The following is a 24,444-nucleotide window of genomic DNA, read 5'->3' on the forward strand; positions in this document are numbered from 1 at the left end:
CGGCCATACACTACATAGACCCTAAGAGTTTGTAAATGCCACAGAAGTATCCTGGAATCTCCAGATAAGCAGCACCCCTTAAAGGGAACCGGTCATGTCCCCAAACACTATTAATCTGCAAATATGAGGTTTATCTGCAGGTTAATAAAGTTACAATACTGTCAGGCCGCCTTACTGAAAGCGCAGCTACTAGGAGAAAATTAACTTTATTCCTACCTGGAGCTGTTGGCTTTCAGTTATAAAAAGTGTGTTGGAGCGACTTTAGTCACTTGTACACATTGAGTGACGGCTGTTAGAAAGCATCGGCAGTTTGATTGAAATTCATATTGCAGTGTATCTGTGCAGAACCAGCTGTCAATCAGAGTGCTAGGGCGTGCTTACCAGCTGCTGCTCATAATGCTGTGAGTGATGACTAAGGCTATGTTCACACGGTGCGTTTTTTGGTGCGGATCCGGAGCGGAATTTCAGCTGCGGATCCGCATCCGTTTTCCATGTAGGTTACAGTACAATGTAACCCAATGGAAAACAAAATCCGCTGTGCCGACGATCCTTTTTTCCCCAGGAAAATCCGCGCGGATTTGCCTGCGGAAAAAAGAAGTACCATGTCAATTCTTTCTCCGGATTCCGCTGCGGGTTTCCAGCAGCACCAATAGGAAACTGCATTTGGAAACCCGCAGTGGAATCCGCAGAAGAAAAAGGATCAAAATCCGCAGCTAAAATCAGCGCTGAATTTTAGCTGCGGATTTTCAAAACAGGACAGGAAAAAAAACTGATGATAAAACTGAACGTGTGAACGTAGCCTAAAGCAACTTCGACTTCTATGACTGAAAGCCAGCGAGACTTGGGAGGATAAAAGTTTATTTTCTTCTAGTAAAGCGATGGACCGCAGTGTAACATTATTAACCTGCAAATTATCCCTATACCTGCAGGTACATAGTGCTTGAGGAGGTGAAGGGTTCCCTTTAAAGATTTCATGCATGTGGTGAACGCATACGTCATCAGACTGAGCCGGGGTCCAGTCACACATTCACAGGAGAAAAGGATTGTGATACTCTGTATCACCATTGCTCCCACAAGGGTATTTCAAGAAGTTGGCAAGTACCGGTATGTTTTCAGATATACACATACACTATGCATCATCACACTGAGATTAATCAGTACATGAATTCCACTATTGCTTTATATAGTACGGTATATAAAAAACGTGAGCTACTTAGGTAACATTTTTTGATTACAAAGTGCATAAGCCATCCACCAGCGACAAGGTGACCTCTGCAGTGCATTAGTACAGAGTCGCTGTCAGTGAAAATGCCAGGTTGTGCTTACAGATGCCATTCTCTGCACTCTGAGCGGTGACTGGAACTGCCACATGGACTCCTGAATGACTGAAAGCCAGAGGCTCCACAGAGGAATAAAGTTATTTTATAGTAATGTTATCCTGCAGATTAGCACTATATCTGCAGGATAGTGGCGTTATCAGACCTGACAGGTTCACCACCCCAGCGGGTTTTTTTATTTGAGCATTGGAGTGGTGCTTACTAATCTAAGATCCTTGACCTTGGTCTTATATTCACCACCCGCTGTCTTCGGCTTTTCCTGGCGCCGTTCTGGTCCCTTGCCACCATCTTGTGACTGCAACTTCTGACTGACCGGAAGTCAGATGTAATGTAATGTAAATTTCGGAGAGCCATGTTGTTGCCCTGTTCTGGTTCTCATAGACTTACATTGAGTTGTGACTTCTTTATCGCCCAGTGAACACCGGAGTGATCCGGCAGGTTACAAAGACCAAACGGAGTGGTGGTAGTAAAAAATTAAGATGCCAGCTGGTGAATTTGAGACTAGCCGCAGAAAAGTTAGATTTGTGGTACCATTTCAGAGGTAAATTAAAAACATCAACTTTGGAGTGGTGAATTAAAGGGAATCTATCAGCAGGTTATTGCTGTGTAATTTGAAGACAGCATGAGCTGGGGTTAAAATAGAGATTTCAGTGATGTGGCACTTATCAGGCTGTGTGCTGTTTATTTACAATGAAGGCTTTATCACTAACTAGCCTGACTCCACCCCTCCTGTGATAAGCAGCTCACTGGTTATAGATTATGTACATAGAGAGCCTGGTGTGGGAGGGATCAGCTTTCTGAGCTCTGCTGCATGTTACATCCAAGAACTCTGATTGTGCCACAACTGCTGCACCCAATAAACTAAGTGACACATCATTGGAATCAGGGTCCTTTTTCCTACATTACGCTGCTCTCAGATGAGGTACCAAAATCCTGCTGACAGATTCCCATTAAGGGAGCGACTACTACTTTAAACCCCCTATAATTATTCACCTGATGATATACATTACCATAAAGTTGTTACCTAGCAAAGCCATGTCACCATCTTGTGGTGTTTCACGTAGATTCAATTCTTTTAGTTTCTTACAAGATGTGAGTGAATTTATTAGGCCACTACTATCCCGAAGTTTTTTGAAATTTAAGTGCACAACTTCCAGATCGGTAAAACTTTGGATGAATTTTTCTGTAATAAAATAGATACTGAATCATAAAACCGCATCGGCAACATACGCAGCACAACAAAGACCGTGTTCACACAATGTAAAAGATGTGATGTTGTACCTGCCTGTGAACCTGCATGTTACAATAGGATTTTGCTGCAGATTTCACTCATTGAATTGCAATAATTAATCACTTCCCAACCAGGGAATTTTCCATTTTTATTTATTTTTTTTTCCTCCCCTCCTTCCAAGAGCCATATTATATTATTTTTCCATATACGTAGCCATATAAGGATCCTTTTTTTTTTTTTGCAGGATGATTTGTACATTTGAATGAAAAAAAAATCCTGAGTGCGGTTAAACTGCGTAAAAAAACAGCAATGTACTTTTTTGTTTTCTTTTAACTGTGTTTCAAAGGAGGGAAAAATGACACAGCGGTATGATTTTTCAATAGGAGTATGGAGATACCATATTTGCACATTTATTTATTTTTTGTGTCAAAATTTTTTGGTAATTTGTGAAAAAAAATGTGTTGCTATGTTTCAAGACCAATAAGATTTAAATTTTTTTGAATAAGGGACCTATGTGAGGGATTTTTCTTTGGTGCTTATGTTTTATGGCTATTTATTGCCTTCTTTTTTCAGTGACCAAAAAAACCCACAATTCTGACATATTGATTTTTTTTCTCAATAAGTCTTTTATTGTTTGGATTAATTCAATTTATATTTTGATAGATTGGTCTTTTGCAAACATAGAGATACCAAGAGTTTTTTAACATCTTTATTTTTCAAGAGGGAAGTGAATCCAATTTTTACATTTTGCAATATTTTTTTTCTTTACTTCTTACTTAATTATCTGACAAGTCCTCAAAAACATTTGTGTTGTGTGTGTAAGACTCTGCAGCTCTCCTCTCAGAACACTGGCAAATCTGTTCTGTGCTCATCCAGCTCTCCCCACACTGTCAGCTCTGCTCTCCTCCACCCCCCACACACAGTCAGCTTTGCTCTCCTCTTCCCCACACACACACTCAGCTCTGCTCTCCTCCACCCACACACTCAGCTCTGCTCTCCTCCACCCACACACTCAGCTCTGCTCTCCTCTACCACACACACACACACACACACACACACACACACACACACACACACACACCTCTCCTCCACCCCTCTCACACTCAGCTCTGTCTCCTCCACCCCCACACACACACTCAGCTCTGCTCTCCTCCCCCACACTGTCAGCTCTGCTCTCCTCCACCCCCCACACAGTCAGCTCTGCTCTCCTCCACTCCCCACACATACTCCGCTCTGCTCTCCTCCCCCACACACACACTCCACTCTGCTCTCCTCTCCCACACACACTCATCTCTACTTTCCTCCACCCCACACACACACTCAGCTCTGCTCTCCTCCACCACACACACACACACACACACTTAGCTCTGCTCTCCTCCACCCCCCCCACACACACACACTTAGCTCTGCTCTCCTCCACCCCACACACACTTAGCTCTGCTCTCCTCCACCCCACACACACTTAGCTCTGCTCTCCTCCACCCCACACTATCAGCTCTGCTCTCTTCCCCCACACACACACTCAGCTCTGTCTCCTCCCCCACACACACTCTCAACTTTGCTCTCCTCCACCCCACACACTCAGCTCTCCTCCACCCCACACTGTCAGCTCTGCTCTCCTCCTACCCACACACATACTAAGCTCTACTATCCCCTACTCACACTGTCAGCTCTGCTCTCCTTCACCCCGCAGTGTTAGCTCTGCTCTCCTTCACCCCACACACTCAGTTCTGCTCTCCTCCACCCACCACATACTCAGCTCTGCTCTCCTCCACCCAACACACTCAGCTCTGCTCTGCTCTCCTCCACCCAACACACTGTTAGGTGTTGAGTTCCCACCTCTGCACAGGGGGAATCTCAAACCATCTCCGCTGCGGTCTCCCATTCTTCTCCAGCCACAGTGGAGTCTGCTCAGCGGAGATGTCGGTCCCGGCGTCTTGCTCGGTCTCGCTCTGTGCATAGGGTTACTGCTGCTTTTCCAGCTTCTGCCATTGAAGACGCTTTTGGGACTAATGCATGTAGGATAGCTGCGGAGACACCATCATCCCCGAGGCCAATCATCTGTTCCTTCACAGCCTTTTACTAGGCACTGCTCCTAATAGCCAGATTCCTACTCCACACTGATGAGGGGCAAACACCCCGAAACAGCTGTCTGTGGATGGATACCATGCTTGGCATAGGTGGTTTTCCTGTATTGGATGTTTTCCTTTATTGGATGCTGCCTTTCCCGTGGTTGTTCCTTCCCGGGGAAAGGTCTGGCTATTCACTGCTTGTGTTGAGAAACACGTGATGGTGTCTCCGCAGCTATCTTACATGCATTTGCATATTTCCCATAAGGGATGGGGGCAGTGTTCTGGATCACTGCGTTGAGAAACACGTGATGGTGTCTCCGCGGTGTTGGATGAGCTTTTGGGACTAAGTCCTGCTTTTCCCCTTCTGAGCATGCCCAGAGCAAGATCTCCCATTGGAGATCGAGGGTCACATGCTCAGATACTGCAGCAGATCCCATTGGTCCTCCAGGAAGGTTCTGAAGGTGCTCAACTTCTGTGGCAGCTTCCCATTGGTCCTTCTGGGAAGGTCCTGTACATGCTGCAGCTATAAAAGGTTCGCATGACCGCACGGCCATGCGCTAGTGTACATTTGTATACGTGTGTGTGTTGATGAGTGCAAGTCGTCCTTAAATATCCCATCCCTATTGTATGACTGCTCGCGTAAGGTGGATGATTGCTATCTAGTGCCCGACTTAGCCATCAGCACGTAACACACAAAACAGCGTCTATTGCTGTGCCGTGCGCTTTCACAGCGCTTTCCTGACCCAAGCCTGGGTGGTTAGTGGCGTCCGCCAGTGTGGCACCGCACGCACTCTCGTGCATCTTTATTATTTCTTTCACTCTGACACCCCAGTTGCGGTGTCAAGCACAAGAGGTCTATATGAACTCAAATCCTGTGTCTTGGGATAGAGTCCTGAGACTCCTTGCTTGCGCTCTTGGTGCGGTACCGCGGCCCTGTGACGCAACAGGGTTCGCTTCCTTCACACAGGGTGAAGTTAACCCGTGTGTGTATCCACATTGTACCGCCATATAGTCCGTCATTACTTAGCAGCAGGTTCCATCTCTGCACGGTGGACCCCGGGCTGCGAACGCACCTTACTCTATATTTCTAATTATTTGGTGCGTTCTGCTAGCCCTAACACACACACTCAGCTCTGCTCTCCTCCACCCCACACATACTCAACCCTTCTCTCCTCCCCCACACACACTCAGCTGTGCTCTCCTCCCCCACACTTTCAACTCTGCGCTCCTCCACCCCACACACACTCAGATTTGCTATTGTCCTCCACACACACTCAGCTCTGCTTTCCTCCACCCCACACACACTCAGCTCTGCTCTCGTCCTCCACACACACACTCAGCTCAATATTGTCGATCACAATCGTTTAGAGGACTGAAATCAGCGCATGTAAATACAACAGAAATGCTTTTGTGTGATGTGCAATATGTTAGCATTTGGGGCCCCACTTTAAACTTTTGCCTAGGGCTAGGGCCCCACTTTGCCTAAAACCGGCCCTGCTTGGCACATAAATTGGCCAATTCATGGATGTCCAGCAGCCATGGCAAGGTGATCTTCTTTGCTGGGAACTGAATCAAATGTGATTCCTCTCATGAGCTACTAGCCTACATTTATATGGGTAGATAGGATTGTGCTTTGATTAAACCCCCCACAGGCTGATGGGTGGAGCGTACAGAATTCAAATAAGAAATCAAGAATAGAAACAAAGAAGCCGATAAAACAGAAACGTTTAATGCGAGTTTAAATTTTACCACTGTAAGTTAGTACATTAAAGCTCTGTTCACATAAGTATACCTAGCTCTCCTGCTGTATATGTTGGTTATACCACGAGATTTTTATCGCCTAGTAGTGCCGGTACATCACAGTAGTTTCCTTTAGACATAGGATTGTCCAGACCTTTTGCAGCTATCATTCATCTGGCCCTGGCATGCAATAGTGTTACCTATTTGGTGAATATTGGCGGGAATGGCAGTGCCCATTTATAATATAGATTTATCCACTTTGATTGTGGATGCCTCATTTTCATTGAATCAAACATTTCAATATCTTTATCATCAAGGAGCCAGCCAAACATGGACAGTACGTTCACGCTGTGAAGTCGGGACACACACTGAGTAAAAGCAATAAAGGTCACAGGATCTGTTATCTGCTGGTGGGAAAGTGATCTGGAAATATTAAGATCTGTTAATTTGGGCAGATTATCCAGTAGAAGGAAGAATTCTCTCCATCCAGACTGGGTGATGTGAGGATTATTATTGATGTCTAGGTACTGAAGGTTTCTCAGATGGCCGTCAGCTGTTATTTTGGCTGGAAAAGATGACATATATTAATGAAACATACATACCAAAATCAATATTTACCATGCACTGGAAGCTACGTCAGTGATTGCTATTATGTAAGGGTGGTGATTTAAAGAGATGGACCTGACCATAAACTGAGCCCCTAATACAAGACGTATCCTTGAAGGGTTTAAAGCAATTGAAGTAAGTGGTCATAGTTATTAACATTTGACATGTTAACTTTTATTTTCTCTTAATATACCAACAAGTAATATGGGTCCTGGTCCTTTAAGAAATCAGGCGCCTTGTGAATTTCCTAAATATGGCTCTGAGCTTTGTAACCAAGCGTGTGCTACTAAATGTGCTGTGTAGCCTTTTACTGTAGGGACATTATGTAAAATGTTACTCTGTAATGTGAGTGGTGGGTACACAGGCTTGTTGAGAGCAATGATTACGTGTTGGTGGCACAGAGTTGTGCCGCAGAGGATCCGTTCTTGGAGGAACCGGATTGCATGTGCTTAGTACATGCACCTTTGTTGAAATGCTGGTTCATGTGCTGAGTATGATTGAGAGAGCTGTGGTCACTTGGCTTCAAGTCTTTAAAGTCTGTTGGTAAGTATATAAAGAAGCCTCTACTTTGCGCCATGGTCCGCAGGAGTGCGTGTGGCCTAATACAGCTGAGCTAGACATGGCACATGGCAGAGGTAGGCCAGAGAGACATTTGGAGGTTGTAGTTGGGCTAGGACTAGAGAATCATAGACCGTGTCATTAGATGAAGTGATGGTAGACCACAGCCCATGTCCTGACACCTGTTGTGGACTGCTGAGAAACTTGGGCCTGTTCCGAGAAGCACCCCTAGAGAGGAGTGGTCCTGAAAATAATAAGTGGTTACAGGATGTCAATAGAGAGAAGTACTTTCACCAAAAGTGTGGGTGAGAATAAAGAAATTAGTTGTAACGTTATCTGCAGCTTCTGGGTCAAACAAGTCTTCTTGCTCTACAACTGTCTGTGGTGGATTTATTGTGTCCTAAGAAAGTGAAAGGAACTGATCATCAACATTCAGTGGTGCTGAGGCCTCAGTCAGTGAAAGCAATTGTGACTTATGTCAACAAGTTGCGCCGAAGCCTAAGACTGTAGAGGTAACTTTGCCCAGAACCATGATACTTGTGGTGGCCTGATATAGCAAAGAAGACCTGCAGATATGCCATAAATGTACATAATGGGAATGCTCTTGTAAACCTGCCATATCCACATTTTTAATGTGCCATCCTCATTTGGGGATCTGGGTTTGCAGTCAAGGGCCACCAAGAAAAACTAATCTGCTTACATATGCTACAGTGCCTTGCGAAAGTATTCGGCTCCCTGGAACGTTTCGACCTTTTCCCACATATCATGCTTCAAACATAAAGATACCAAATGTAAATTTTTGGTGAAGAATCAACAACAAGTGGAACACAATTGTGACGTTGAATGAAATTTATTGGTTATTTTAAATTTTTTGGGAAATTCCAAAACTGAAAAGTGGGGCGTGCAATATTATTCGGCCCCTTTAACTTAATACTTTGTTGCGCCACCTTTTGCTGCAATTACAGTTGCAAGTCGCTTGGGGTATGTCTCTATCAGTTTTGTACATCGAGAGACTGAAATTCTTGCCCATTCTTCCTTGGCAAACAGCTCGAGCTCAGTGAGGTTTGATGGAGATTGTTTGTGAACAGCAGTTTTCAGCTCATTCCACAGATTCTCGATTGGATTGAGGTCTGGACTTTGACTTGGCCATTCTAACACATGGATACGTTTATTTGTGAACAATTCCATTGTAGATTTTGCTTTATGTTTGGGATCTTTGTCTTGTTGGAAGACAAATCTCCATCCCAGTCTCAGGTCTTTTGCAGACTCCAGCTGGTTTTCTTCAAGAATGGTCCTGTATTTGGCTCCATCCATATTCCCATCAATTTTAAACCATCTTCCCTGTCCCTGCTGAAGAAAAAAAGGTGTGTTCAGGGTGATGAGCTGTGTTGCCTTTACGCCAAACATATCGTTTGCCATTTTTGCCAAAAAGTTTCATCTGACCAGAGCACCTTCTTCCACATGTTTGGAGTGTCTACCAGGAGGCTTGTTGCAAACTTTAACCCCTTAATCCCATATGACGTACTATCCCGTCGAGGTGGGGTGGGCCTTAAGTCCCACCGACGGGATAGTACGTCATAGCGATCGGCCACGCTCACGGGGGAGCGCGGCCGATCGCGGCCGGGTGTCAGCTGCCTATCGCAGCTGACATCCGGCACTATGTGCCAGGAGCGGTCACGGACCGCCCCCGGCACATTAACCCCCGGCATACTGCGATCAAACATGATCGCGGTGTACCAGCGGTACAGGGAAGCATCGCGCAGGGAGGGGGCTCCCTGCGGGCTTCCCTGAGACGATCGGTACAAGGTGATGTGCTCACCTTGTACCGAGCGTCTTCTCCCTGCAGTCCCCGGATCCAAAATGGCCGCGGGGCTGCATCCGGGTCCTGCAGGGAGTACTTCCGGGTCCGGAGCAGGCTGCAGATGAAAGCTGCAGCCTGCTCCGATGAAAGTAAGATCGCCCATCTGACAGAGTGCTGTGCAAACTGTCAGATGGGCGATCTGTGATGTCCCCCCCGGGACAAAGTAAAAAAGTAAAAAAAAAAATTTCCACAAGTGTAAAAAAAAAAAATTTCCTAAATAAAGAAAAAAAAAAAAATATTATTCCCATAAATACATTTCTTTATCTCAAAAAAAACAAACAATAAAAGTACACATATTTAGTATCGCCGCGTCCGTAATGACCCAACCTATAAAACTGTCCCACTAGTTAACCCCTTCAGTGAACACCGTAAGAAAAAAAAAAAAAAGCCAAAAAACAACGCTTTATTATCATACCGCCAAACAAAAAGTGAAATAACACGCGATGAAAAGGACAGATATAAATAACCATGGTACCGCTGAAAACGTCATCTTGTCCTGCAAAATACGAGCTGCCATACAGCATCATAAGCAAAAAAATAAAAAAGTTATAGTCCTCAGAATAAAGCGATGCCAAAATAATTTATTCTATAAAATAGCTTTTATCGTATAAAAGCGCCAAAACATAAAAAAATGATATAAATGAGATATCGCTGTAATCGTACTGACCTGAAAAATAAAACTGCTTTATCAATTTTACCAAACGTGGAACGGTATAAACGCCTCCCCCAAAAGGAATTCATGAATAGCTGGTTTTTGGTCATTCTGCCTAACAAAAATTGGAATAAAAAGTGATCAAAAAATCTCCCATGCCCGATCATGTTACCAATAAAAATATCAACTCGTCCCGCAAAAAACAAGACCTCACATGACTCTGTGGACCAAAATATGGAAAAATTATAGGTCTCAAAATGTGGTAACGCAAAAAATATTTTTTGCAATAAAAAGCGTCTTTCAGTGTGTGACGGCTGCCAATCATAAAAATCATAAAAATCCACTAAAAAACCCGCTATAAAAGTAAATCAAACCCCCCTTCATCACCCCCTTAGTTAGCGAAAAATAAAAAAATTAAAAAAATGTATTTATAGTAAGGGGTCTAGCCCATTTTGGCTCTCACTGAAGAGCTGGAGGAAGGTGAGTTTAAATGCTCCCTTCATTTTGGTGCTGGTGCTGTGTGGCGGCCATTGTTGCTGTGGCTTTGTGCTGGTGGGGCGGCGCGGTCTGGAGTCTTGGGGACTCAGTCTCGCAGCATGGGTGCTGTGGGGCAACAGGCCGTCCGCCCTGCTGGTGCATGGCCGCTGCGGCGGTGGTCGCCGCACGGCTCCGCTCCGTTAGGGCGTTAGGACCCACTACGAGGTTTGCCGTGAAGGGGCAGTGGGCTTCATACAGTCTGATCAGAATGTTAAACTGAAAACCTCATGTTCAGTATTTAAATTTTTGCCTAGCGGCTTTAGATCAACGTATGATTTTGGGATGTGCGGTTCATGCTCTTTTTTTTTCTTTTTGCACATAGCATGTACTTGTCTCTTTTTTTGGACCAGCACTCCTCCCATTTGGCTCAGGTGATTTTAATTAGCAGGAGACTGCAAAGTAAGGGGTCTAGCCCATTTTGGCTCTCACTGAAGAGCTGGAGGAAGGTGAGTTTAAATACTCCTTTTCATTTTGGTGCTGGTGCTGTGTGGCGGCCTTTGTTGCTGTGGCTTTGTGCTGGTGGGGCGGCGCGGTCTGGAGTCTTGGGGGCTCAGTCTCGCAGCATGGGTGCTGTGGGGCAACAGGCCGTCCGCCCTGCTGGTGCATGGCCGCTGCGGCGGTGGTCGCCGCACGGCTCCGCTCCGTTAGGGCGTTAGGACCCACTACGAGGTTTGCCGTGAAGGGGCAGTGGGCTTCATACAGTCTGATCAGAATGTTAAACTGAAAACCTCATGTTCAGTATTTAAATTTTTGCCTAGCGGCTTTAGATCAACGTATGATTTTGGGATGTGCGGTTCATGCTCTTTTTTTTTCTTTTTGCACATGACTGATTTGTTTGCTCGCATAAGGGGGGCTAAGTGGTTCTCTAAGATTGATCTTCGTGGGGCGTATAATTTGGTGCGAATTAAGCAGGGGGATGAGTGGAAGACCGCATTTAATACGCCTGAGGGCCATTTTGAGTATTTGGTAATGCCTTTCGGCCTTTCTAATGCACCTTCTGTCTTTCAGTCCTTAATGCATGATATTTTCCGGGAATATTTGGATAAATTTATGATTGTGTACTTGGATGATATTTTGATTTTTTCTGATGACTGGGAGTCTCATGTTCAGCAGGTCAGGAGGGTTTTTCAGGTTTTGCGGGAGAATTCTTTGTGTGTAAAGGGTTCAAAGTGTGTTTTTGGGGTTCAAAAAATTTCATTTTTGGGGTATATTTTTTCCCCTTCTTCTATTGAGATGGACCCTGTCAAGGTTCGGGCTATTTACGACTGGACGCAGCCTACTTCTCTGAAGAGTCTCCAGAAATTCTTGGGCTTTGCTAATTTTTATCGTCGATTTATAGCTGGTTTTTCTGGCGTTGCTAAACCTCTGACGGATTTGACTAAAAAGGGTGCTGATGTTGCCAATTGGTCCCCTGCTGCCGTGGAGGCCTTTCGGGAGCTTAAGCGACGCTTTTTGTCTGCCCCTGTGTTGCACCAGCCTGATGTTTCTCTTCCCTTTCAGGTTGAGGTCGATGCTTCCGAGATCGGAGCGGGGGCGGTTTTGTCGCAGAAAAGTTCCGACTGCTCAGTGATGAGACCTTGTGCGTTCTTTTCGCGAAAATTCTCGGCCGCCGAGTGAAACTATGATGTTGGTAATCGGGAGCTTTTGGCCATGAAGTGGGCATTTGAGGAGTGGCGTCATTGGCTTGAGGGTGCCAGACATCAGGTGGTAGTTTTGACTGATCACAAGAATTTAATTTATTTGGAGTCTGCCAGGCGCCTGAATCCTAGACAGGCACGTTGGTCGTTGTTCTTTTCCCGGTTTAATTTTGTGGTCTCGTACTTACCGGGTTCTAGGAATGTGAAAGCAGATGCTCTTTCTAGGAGTTTTGAGCCTGACTCTCCTGGGAATTCTGAACCTGCTGGTGTCCTTAAGGATGGAGTGGTTTTGTCTGCTGTCTCTCCAGATTTGCGACGTGCTTTGCAAGAATTTCAGGCGGATAGACCTGATCGTTGTCCGTCTGGTAGACTGTTTGTTCCTGACGAGTGGACCACTAGAGTCATCTCGGAAGTTCATTCTTCTACTCTGGCAGGTCATCCGGGAATTTTTGGCACCAGAGATTTGGTGGCTAGATCCTTCTGGTGGCCTTCCCTGTCTCGAGATGTGCGTGTTTTTGTGCAGTCTTGCGATGTGTGTGCTCGGGCCAAGCCTTGTTGTTCTAGGGCTAGTGGGTTGTTGTTGCCCTTGCCTATTCCGAAGAGGCCTTGGACGCACATCTCTATGGACTTTATCTCGGATCTCCCGGTTTCTCAGAAGATGTCTGTCATCTGGGTGGTGTGTGACCGTTTTTCTAAAATGGTTAATTTGGTGCCATTGCCTAAGTTGCCTTCCTCATCTGAGTTGGTCCCTCTGTTTTTTCAAAATGTGGTTCGCTTGCATGGTATTCCGGAAAACATCGTTTCTGACAGGGGTACCCAGTTCGTGTCTAGATTTTGGCGGGCAGTCTGTGCCAGGTTGGGCATTGATTTGTCCTTTTCGTCTGCATTCCATCCTCAGACCAATGGCCAGACGGAGCGAACTAATCAAACTTTGGAGACTTATTTGAGGTGTTTTGTGTCTGCGGATCAGGATGATTGGGTTGCCTTTCTGCCGTTGGCGGAGTTTGCTCTTAATAATCGGGCTAGTTCTGCCACTTTGGTTTCTCCTTTCTTTTGCAATTCAGGGTTTCATCCGCGTTTTTCATCTGGTCAGGTTGAATCTTCGGATTGTCCTGGAGTGGATGCGGTGGTGGATCGGTTGCATCGGATTTGGGGACAAGTGGTGGATAATTTGGAATTGTCCCAGGAGAGGACTCAGCAGTTTGCTAACCGTCGTCGTCGTGTTGGTCCCCACCTTCACATTGGGGACTTGGTGTGGTTGTCTTCCCGTTTTGTCCCTATGAGGGTTTCTTCTCCCAAATTTAAGCCTCGGTTCATCGGTCCTTATAGGATTTTGGAGATTCTTAACCCTGTTTCCTTTCGTTTGGACCTCCCGGCATCTTTCGCTATCCATAATGTGTTCCATCGGTCGTTGTTGCGGAGATATGAGGTACCGGTGGTTCCTTCTACTGAACCTCCTGCTCCTGTGCTGGTGGAGGGTGAATTGGAGTACGTCGTGGAGAAGATCTTGGACTCCCGTATTTCTAGACGGAGACTTCAATATCTGGTTAAATGGAAAGGCTATGGTCAGGAAGATAATTCTTGGGTAACTGCCTCTGATGTTCATGCCTCGGATTTGGTTCGTGCCTTTCATAGGGCTCATCCAGATCGCCCTGGCGGTTCTTGTGAGGGTTCGGTGCCCCCTCTTTAAGGGGAGGGTACTGTTGTGTATCCGCTTTTTGGGCTCCCCTGGTGGTTGCTGGTGGTACTGGTGACTTGTTTGCACTTTGCTTCTTCTGTTCACCTGCTTCCATCAGTGTTTGGGAGTTTCCTATTTAGCCTTGCTCTCCAGTCATTTCCTTGCCGGTCATCATTGTAACCAGAGCCTTCGGTTGCATGTTCCTGCTACTAGTCTGCTGATCAGCTAAGTGGACTTTGTCCTTTTGTTTTGTATCTTTTGTATCTTGTAAGCTCTTGCGGGCTGAAATTGCCACTCCTGTGTCATGAGTTGACACAGGAGTCTTAAAGTAATTTCAGGATGGTTTTTTGAAAGGGTTTTCAGTTGACCGTGAAGTCCTCTTTTGTATCCTTCTGCTATCTAGAAAGTGGACCTCTCTTTGCTAAATCTACTTTCATACTGTGTATGTCTTTTCCTCTTAATTCACCGTTATTACATGTGGGGGGCTGCTATCATCTTTTGGGGTATTTCCCTAGAGGTAAGCCAGGTCTGTTTCTTCCTCTACCAGGCGTAGTTAGTCCTCCGGCTGGCGCGTGGCATATAGGAAGCCGTAGGTATGCTCCCTGGCTACTGTTAGTTGTGTGGTAGATTTAGCTCACGGTCAACTCGAGTTTCCATCACCCGAGAGCTCGTTCGTTACTTATGTGTTTTTTACGTTCCCTTGCCATTGGGAACCATGACACGGGTCTCTGCTGGCTCTGTCGATGTCACGGTGGTTAGACCCCGGCCCGTGACCCTGCTAGGGGGGGTGTCCAATAAAGGAGCAACAGTTCGGTGTGTGGTGCAAGACTCAGTCAATAACGAGGACACAGGGATGCAGTCTCTTTACCTTTTTACTGAAGGTTTGGAGGTACCCAATCCAGAGCACTGTTAACAGGGCTGGCTGAGACCGGCCGGTCCAACGGCACATCCGGAGTTCCCTTTGCAGGTGGGAATCAGTGTCTACCTTCTAGCGCCTGTGTGCTGTAGTCCTTCCCTGCTGAGCACCCAGGATAGTCCTCACAACTTGTTCTGTCTGTCTCTGATGTTCGTTCTCTCCGTCCCCCAGATGATACGGTTAGGACGCACCCGTATGACGGGGTAGGCCTGGAGTTCTTCCGGGACTCTAGAGTCGCCCCTCTCCCACAGCTGCCTCCGTTGTCTGCTTAGGTGATTCGAGTGAGACAGCCAACCTATAATTGGCTCTCCTGCCGTGGTTTGAAGTAATGCTTAAAGTCTCTTACTTTCTCGGCGTTCCGGCCACCGACTGTTTGCGCCTCAGAAGGATGTTGCTTATATCTTACAGCACGACTCCTTCTGGTCCTATCGTCTCCTTGCTGTATTCCCGTTTTCTCACTCTTTGTCCTTTCTTAGGAATCTGTCAGGATCCCATCCCTGACAGGTCCTCTCTCTAGCTCTTCCCAGTTACTTCTCTCCGTCTTCCTGTCCAACCCCCCAGTTTTACCAAGTGTGAGGAGTGGCCTACTAGATAGAACCACTCCCCCTGGTGGCCGGAGTGTGAAGTGTAGTGTGAGTGTTACCTGGTCAGACGAACTCCTTTAGTGCAATCAGACGTAACATCACTCTCCTTAGTGGCAGAGCGACATTACTGCAACGACCAGGACTCTGGGGTGCTGCACTCCCCCCCCCCCCCCCCCCCCCCGGTTAAATCCAGCACTCCCGAACTGGGAAAACAAGAATAACAATACATGTTAATAGAAAACACACACAATTTTGGAAATATCATAAACAATTAAACATAACAGTGCTTCCCTTTATGGGAGGTGAGGACTCTTGAACATTGCGAAAGTTAGGTCATGCACAGTTTATGACTCCCAGTCTAGTGGTTGGATAACGGGGACCCCGGGTAAACAAAGGGGTCCCCCTTTTGAAAGTTTTTGAGCAATTCATCGTCCATTACTCCATTGTCCATTTTTAAACCTGTAACAAAGGATATGTGCACAAACATTTTCAACCAAATAACAGCCTTCATTAATATCTCCAAGTTTTGTAGCGCAGTGGAGTCTGATTTTTGGTGCTGCATGTTGACCTCCGCAGTGCAGGGGTTACTATTGGTCTAACAGGGCCCGCTATGCTTGTTACCGCTAGTGTAGTGCACTGTTTTCTAGCTACGCTTCTAGTGAGCCTGGGTAGCACTGACATGTTGGGGCTTTCAGGGCTGCTGCCACCAACAGTGGGTACGGCAGATTCACCGATAGCAGAGAGAAGACTTGCCGGTTCAACGGTTGGCATGGCATCTCCAGGCGGGACCTGCTGAGATTGCAGACCTGGATGATCTGGCCCCACAGTTAGTTCCGGCAGGTTCGGTTGACGGAACGTTAGGACGGGTACCACAATTGCCCGATTGATCTGAGTCCAAGACTGGGGAAAATCGCCAAGAACAGTGTGTATCACCTTCTCCTCTTCTTCAGGTGGGGAGGTTCCTGGATCCGTTTCCCTCTCTCTCAACTTGTCAGGGCATACTTTAAGGTGGTCTCTAGATATTGCCGTCGAGGTTTCACCCCCATCCTTGCTGATGAGGCAGATCTTCGTGTTGTCGAAATCGGATGGCAGGATGGTATACGGGTCCGCTTCCCACTGGTCATCAAGCTTGTGGAGTCTCCTCTTCCGTTTGAGTACTTGCTCCCCAGGTGACAAGGGAGTTGCAGGAGCATGCTGGTTGTAATCCCTCTCCTGTTTCTGTCTGGCTTGAGCGAGACTCCTTTCCACGCATTCCTGCACTTGGCGGTACCTTTGCTGCCTCTCTGTATCCCAATCCGCATTTGGCGAGGTATCTTCAGGGGTCAGGACCCCCATGTCCAGGTCTACAGGTAACTTGCTAGACCTCCCCCGCATCAGGTATGCTGGAGTGCAGTTGGTAGAATTCACTGGGATGTGATTGTACATATCCACCAGGTCCGGCAACTTCGAGGGCCACAAGTTCCGTTCCTCTACAGGCAAGGTCTTCAGTAAGTCGATCACCACCTGGTTCATCTTCTCACACATCCCGTTGGTTTGTGGATGGTAGGGCGTGGTTCTGATCTTCTTACACCCGTACAGGTTGCAAAATTCCTGAAACACTTCTGCTTCAAATGCTGGCCCCTGGTCAGTCAGTACCTTCTCCGGGTACCCATGGGGTCTACAGAAATACTGTTGGAAGGTTTTGGCAGCCGTCCTAGCCATTAGATCTTTGACCGGCACGACTACCAGGAATCTCGAGTAGTGGTCCACGATGGTGAGAGCATAAATATAGCCCGACCGGCTTGGGGTCAGTTTCACGTGGTCCAGCGCGACCAACTCGAGCGGCCGTTTGGTGATGATGGGCTGCAAGGGGGCCCGTTGGCTATCACGATCCTTCCTGCGCAGACTACAGGGGCCACACTCTCGACACCACTTCTCGATGGCTCTCTTCATGCCAATCCAATAGAACCTTCCACGAAGGAGTCTCTCTAGCTTCTTCCATCCAAAGTGTCCCGTCCCATCATGGTACGCTCCCAGGACCATTGGCACATCTTGTCTTGGGACCACGATCTGCCACACCTATTCATGAGTGTGTGGGTCGATGCTCCTCCGGCACAGTTTACCTTCGTGAATAAACAGTTTGCCCCTTTCCTTCCACAACTGCAACGCCTCTGGTGGATCATCCGGGTCAGGATGCAAACCTGCCTGCGTCAGGAGCTCTTTCACCCGGCGGACCGCAGGGTCGCCATCCTGGTTCTCTGCCCACCCGTGATGGGGCAGGGGATTCCACGGGGCGCCCTCTCTATTCTTGCGCCTGTTTTCTACTTGATGGGAGCACTGGGTTGCCTTGGGGCAATGGAAGGCGGGCATCTCCACCTCCTCGAATGCTTCCAGCTCTTCCTCCGTTTCTGGCAAGTGAGGCATCCGGGACAATGCATCGGCATTCGCATTCTTATGTCCTGCCCGGTACTTGATGGTGAAATCGTAGTTGGACAACCGGGCCATCCACCGCTGCTCCAGGGCACCGAGTTTCGCTGTGTCCAAGTGCGTTAATGGATTATTGTCCATGAAGACGGTGAATTTAGCTGAGGCCAGATAGTGCTTGAACCTCTCCGTCACAGCTCAAACAACGGCAAGGAACTCCAGCTTGAAGGAACTGTAGTTGTCAGGGTTCCTCTCGGTGGGGCGAAGTTTCCTGCTGGCGTAAGCGATTACTTTTTCTTTGCCTTTCTGGACCTGGGACAACACGGCTCCCAACCCCACGTTGCTGGCATCCGTATACAACACAAATGGTTGGTCATATTCAGGGTAGGCCAGTACCTCTTCTCCAGTCAGCGCCGACTTCAGGCAGGTGAACAATTCTTCCAATCCATCGTTCCAATCAAATGGGGTACTCCTACCCTTGGGCTTCTTAGATTGGCCCACCAGCAGGTCTTTCAGCGGTGCGGCCTTTTTGGTGAAGTCTTTGATAAACCTTCGGTAGTAGCCTACCAACCCGAGGAACTGCCGAACTTCGTGGAGGTTACCGGGCTTCGGCCAGTTTTGGATCACCGTGACCTTGTCGGGGTCTGGGGCCACTCCTTCGGCACTCACCACATGGCCCAGGTACTGCACTTTAGGTTTTAGCAGATGGCATTTGGACGGTTCACCTTTAAGCCAAAGTTGGACAGAGCTTCAAACACCTCGGCCAGGTGCTTCAGGTGGTCTTCATAGGTCTTAGAGAAGACAATGACATCGTCCAGAAAGAGCAGCACGGTTTCAAAGTTTTTGTGTCCCAGACAGCACTCCATCATCCTCTGGAACATCCCTGGGGCATTACACAACCCGAAGGGCATATAGTTGAACTCGCAGAGACCCATCGGCGTCGTGAAGGCCGTCTTTTCCTTGTCCGCCTCTGCCACGGGAACCTGCCAGTACCCACTGGTGAGATCTAAGGTAGAGAAGTAGTTGGCGGACTTCAAGGCAGCCAAGGACTCCTCTATCCTGGGCAGGGGATATGCGTCCTTATGTGTAATGCGGTTCAATTGCCTGTAATCCACACACATCCTCATGGTGCCATCTTTCTTCCAAACGAGAACTAATGGGGCTGCCCAGGGGCTACAACTGTCTCTTACTACCCCAGCCTCCTTCATCTCTCGCAACATGTCCTTAGCACACTGATAATGAGCTGGGGGTACAGGACGGTACCTCTCTTTTATGGGCGGGTGATCTCCTGTGGGGATACGATGCTGAACCCCTTTTACCTGCCCGAAATCCAGGGGATGCTTACTAAATATCCGCTCATACTCCTGAACTACCCTGTAGGCCCCCTGTTTCTGGTGAGGTGGGGTAGAGTCAGTGCCCACGTGTAGTTCCCGACACCACTCCTTCGACTGCCCTGCAGAGCCACTATCTTCCGCCGAACTGGACGGAACCAAGGGCCCGGGTGCCTGTATTGCGTTATTGTTAACAGTTAACAGTTTAGCAAGTGTGACGTATTTAGTTAGGTGGACCTCTTCTTCCCCACAGTTGAGAATACGGACTGGCACCCTCCCCTTGCGGACGTCAACCACCCCTCTGGCTGTCAGGAGGGTAGGCCTATTACCTGAGTACACAGGTTCGACCAGGGCTTGATAGTCTTTACCCCTGAGGCCTATAGCTGCCCGACACCATATTAACATTTCACTCCTGGGGGTATCGCAATGGGGTTTGAATCACTCACTGTGACCCGGCCAATCTCACCACTAGTCAACTCCACCTGCTGTCTCTGCATCAGAGCTCTGATTTCTTTTTGTAAGGCACGTTGTTCACTGTAACCAGCTGTTTCGGCTACCTGCTGCAACAAGACAATAACTTCTGCAAGACAATTTTCTATGACATTAGTACCGATAGTCATCATGGGATTACATTCACGTCGGTCGATATCAACAATGACCATTCCCTGGGCCTCTAACTCCACCCGCCCCACTTTAATGGTGACCTCTTTATACCCCACTTGTGGCAGTGGCTGACCATTACTAGCTATTATGGTGAAGTCATCATCAGGGCCACGGGTGATGTCAGTGTCCTCCCAATAACGCTTATAGAGGATGTAGGGCATAGTCGTCACCTGGGAACCGGTGTCCAACAAAGCGTTCATAGGAATGCCATCGACCACGATGGGGAGAACTGGTCGCCCCACAATGTATTTGGCTCTCCAATTCTGTGGGCCTGATCGTCCTACTCCTGGGGGTTGGCCCTTTGCCCCAGGGGTTGCTCGTTTAAATGACAGTACCTTGCAAGATGGCCCACTTGGTGGCAGCGGCGACAAATGGGTCGTCCATCCCGATGAAAGCGATCGTCGTCTCGGCCTCTAGTCGACGGAACCCTCCTCTGTCGCTGCCAGGGGACATCCTCTGGTCTGGAAGCCAGCTGGACCTTTTCCTTAGGAGTCTCCTGTAGGGACTGGACGGTTCGGGCCAGGGCAGCAACGCTCTTGGTCAGCTCCTGCATCTGGAGGCGTAGTCCTGCGGGGGAGTCGTCGTCCAGAATCTGGGCATCGGCCTCAGCGGAGACAGGTGCTCCCGGCGCCACCTCCTGGTGGTACGTGAGGGCTTGACGCCTGGGGAAAACAGTACGGCTGGGCTGTCGCTCTGGTAGCGCTTGGAGGGCTTTGTCTTTGAACTGCACAAAAGTCAGATCTGGATTCTGCATAGCTAGGAAGTGTAGCTGGGCTCTCTGGTGATTACACAGGAGCCCCTCGATGAACCGCTCTTTCAGGAGTTTATCTTCATCTTGCATGCTGCTGGGGTCACTCTGCTTGATGGCCCGCAGTTCCTCCTGAAGGTTAAGGGCATAGTCCCGTAAGCTATCCTGCGGCCTCTGTTTGCACCCATAGAATGTTAATTTAATTTCCGTAGCAGTGCGGTTGTCAAAGGTGGTTTTTAGCTTTGCAAAAACCTGCTGTGCAGTTTTCTTATCCGCGGCGGGCCAGGACTTCACTTCTCTCAAAGCCGCACCAAAGAGTTGTCCGGTTATCATATGGACCTTCTGAGGCTCTGTCAGAGGGTAGAACTCAAGCAGGCTGCAGATCCCTTCTTTAAAGTCAGTGAACGTATGGGATTCTCCTGAGTATCGCGGGAGCCAGGCGGATCCTGGTAGGTACGGCATGGAAAAGGGCATTATGGCTGTTGTAGCTGCAGCAATGTCCGGCTGGCCGATGGGAGCGGCAAGCCCCGCGGCTTCTGGCGGGGATACCGGACCCGCGGCTGCGGCCACTGCGGGATCTGGAAGTGCCTCCTCGGCTGCGGCCACCGCCTCCGCTTCTCCGGGACTCGACATGGCCGTTCTTTTTCCCCCCTTTGCTAACCTTCCGGGGTCAGGGTTCCTTTTCCGGAGTCGGCACTTCACCGCGCCTTCTCGCTCCGCGCTCATTTCGTCCGGCTCCGCCCACGAAGCTATGGCTCCTCCCCTCGGCGCAGCAATGGCGAATTTGTGGTGGCAAGCGGCAATACACAGTCTTTTCAATAAAGCACTTTCCAATCACAGTTCCAAGGCACACATGACCCGATCCTCGGGCTTAAGTAAATCCTGTTCGTGACGCCAAGTTGGAGCGCCCCCACAGCCGCAGGACCACAGCGTACTCCGTACCGGGTCTCTGCTGGCTCTGTCGATGTCACAGTGGCTAGACCCCGGCCCGTGACCCTGCTAGGGGGGGTGTCCAATAAAGGAGCAACAGTTCGGTGTGTGGTGCAAGACTCAATCAATAACGAGGACACAGGGATGCAGTCTCTTTACCTTTTTACTGAAGGTTTGGAGGTACCCAATCCAGAGCACTGTTAACAGGGCTGGCTGAGACCGGCCGGTCCAATGGCACATCCGGAGTTCCCTTTGCAGGTGGGAATCAGTGTCTACCTTCTAGCGCCTGTGTGCTGTAGTCCTTCCCTGCTGAGCACCCAGGATAGTCCTCACAACTTGTTCTGTCTGTCTCTGATGTTCGTTCTCTCCGTCCCCCAGATGATACGGTTAGGACGCACCCGTATGACGGGGTAGGCCTGGAGTTCTTCCGGGACTCTAGAGTCGCCCCTCTCCCACAGCTGCCTCCGTTGTCTGCTTAGGTGATTCGAGTGAGACAGCCAACCTATAATTGGCTCTCCTGCCGTGGTTTGAAGTAATGCTTAAAGTCTCTTACTTTCTCGGCGTTCCGGCCACCGACTGTTTGCGCCTCAGAAGGATGTTGCTTATATCTTACAGCACGACTCCTTCTGGTCCTATCGTCTCCTTGCTGTATTCCCGTTTTCTCACTCTTTGTCCTTTCTTAGGAATCTGTCAGGATCCCTTCCCTGACAGGTCCTCTCTCTAGCTCTTCCCAGTTACTTCTCTCCGTCTTCCTGTCCAACCCCCCAGTTTTACCAAGTGTGAGGAGTGGCCTACTAGATAGAACCACTCCCCCTGGTGGCCGGAGTGTGAAGTGTAGTGTGAGTGTTACCTGGTCAGACGAACTCCTTTAGTGCAATCAGACGTAACATCACTCTCCTTAGTGGCAGAGCGACATTACTGCAACGACCAGGACTCTGGGGCGCTGCACGTTCAATGTTTAGGCACATCAGGGGCTCTCCAAACGCAACATGGCGTCCCATCTCAATTCCAGTCAATTTTGCATTGAAACGTAAAATGGCGCTCCTTTCCTTCCAAGCTCTGCCATGCGCCCAAACAGTGGTTTACCCCCACATATTGGGTATCAGCATACTCAGGACAAATTGTACAACAACTTTTGGTGTCCATTTTCTCCTGTTACCCTTGGTAAAATAAAACAAATTGGAGCTGAAATAAATTTTGTGTGAAAAAAAGTTAAATGTTCATTTTTATTTAAACATTCCAAAAATTCCTGTGAAACATCTGAAGGGTTAATAAACTTCTTGAATGTGGTTTTGAGCACCTTGAGGGGTGCAGTTTTTAGAATGGTGTCACACTTGGTTATTTTCTATCATATAGACCCCTCAAAATGACTTCAAATGAGATGTGGTCCCTAAAAAAAAATGGTGTTGTAAAAATGCGAAATTTCTGGTCAACTTTTAACCCTTATAACTCCCTAACAAAAAAAATTTTGGTTTCAAAATTGTGCTGATGTAAAGTAGACATGTGGGAAATGTTACTTATTAAGTATTTTGCGTGACATATCTCTGTGATTTAAGGGCATAAAAATTCAAAGTTGGAAAATTGCAAAATTTTCTAAATTTTCGCCAAATTTCCGTTTTTTTCACAAATAAACGCAAAGTTATATCAAATAAATTTTACCACTAACATGAAGTACAATATGTCACGAGAAACCAATGTCAGAATCGCCAAGATCCGTTAAAGCGTTCCAGAGTTATAACCTCATAAAGGGACAGTGGTCAGAATTGTAAAAATTGGCTCGGTCATTAACGTGCAAACCACCCTCGGGGCTTAAGGGGTTAAACGACACTTTTTATGGATATCTTTGAGAAATGGCTTTCTTCTTGCCACTCTTCCATAAAGGCCAGATGTGTGCAGTGTACGACTGATTGTTGTCCTATGGACAGACTGTACCACCTTAGCTGTAGATCTCTGCAGTTCATCCAGAGTGATCATGGGTCTCTTGGCTGCATCTCTGATCAGTCTTCTCCTTGTTTGAGATGAAAGTTTAGAGGGACAGTCGGGTCTTGGTAGATTTGCAGTGGTATGATAATCCTTCCATTTCAATGTGATCGCTTGCACAGTGCTCCTTGGGACGTTTAAAGTTTTGGAAATCATTTTGTATCCAAATCCGGCTTTAAACTTCTTCACAACAGTATCATGGACCTACATTGCATTTATACGGAGACGATTACACGCAGGTGGATTATATTTATCATCATTAGGCATTTAGGACAACATTGGATCATTCAGAGATCCACAATGAACTTCTGGAGTGAGTTTGCTGCACTGAAAGTAAAGGGGCCGAATAATATTGCATGCCCCACTTTTCAGTTATTGAATTTCCACAAAAATTTAAAATAACCAATAAATTTCGTTCAACTTCACAATTGTGTTACACTTGTTGTTGATTCTTCACCAAAAATTTACATTTGGTATCTTTATGTTTGAAGAATGATATGTGAGAAAAGGTTGAAAAGTTCCAGGGAGCCGAATACTTATCGCAAGGCACTGTATGTACAGTGCCTTGAAAAAAGTATTCATACCCCATAAATGTTTTCACATTTTTCATGCTACACCCACCATCATAAATGTATTTTATTAGGATTTTATGTGTTATACCAACACAAAGTAGCAAGCATTTGTGAAGGTAATGATACATGGTTTTCTAAATATTTTAAAAATATAGTTCTGAATATTGTGATGTGTATTTGAATTAATCTCCCCGAGTCAATAATTTGTAAGACTACCTTTCACTGCAATTACTGCTGCAAGTCTTTTGGGGTATGTCTAGACCAGCTTTGCACATCTAGAGGCTGACCTTTTTGCCCATTCTTCTTTGCAAACTAGCTGTAGCTTCGTGAGATTGGATGGAGGCGTCTGCGAACAGCACAAGTCTTGCCACAGATTCTCAATGGGATTTAGGTCTGGACTGTGACTGG

At 47.4% G+C, this 24,444-nt stretch overlaps 1 protein-coding gene across 1 annotated transcript in view; it reads right to left on the reverse strand.

Annotated features, from left to right (window-relative positions):
• Window positions 1-6,354: 6,354 nt before the first annotated feature.
• NAIP (NLR family apoptosis inhibitory protein) overlaps window positions 6,355-24,444 on the reverse strand; it is a 68,875-nt gene continuing 50,785 nt past the window's right edge. The window contains 1 exon segment of the mRNA XM_077280681.1: window positions 6,355-6,945. Coding sequence (XP_077136796.1) covers window positions 6,581-6,945 — 365 coding nt within the window. The 3' untranslated portion in view covers window positions 6,355-6,580.

This window comes from Ranitomeya variabilis, chromosome 1 (genome assembly GCF_051348905.1).
Source record: "Ranitomeya variabilis isolate aRanVar5 chromosome 1, aRanVar5.hap1, whole genome shotgun sequence".
NCBI lineage: Eukaryota > Metazoa > Chordata > Amphibia > Anura > Dendrobatidae > Ranitomeya > Ranitomeya variabilis.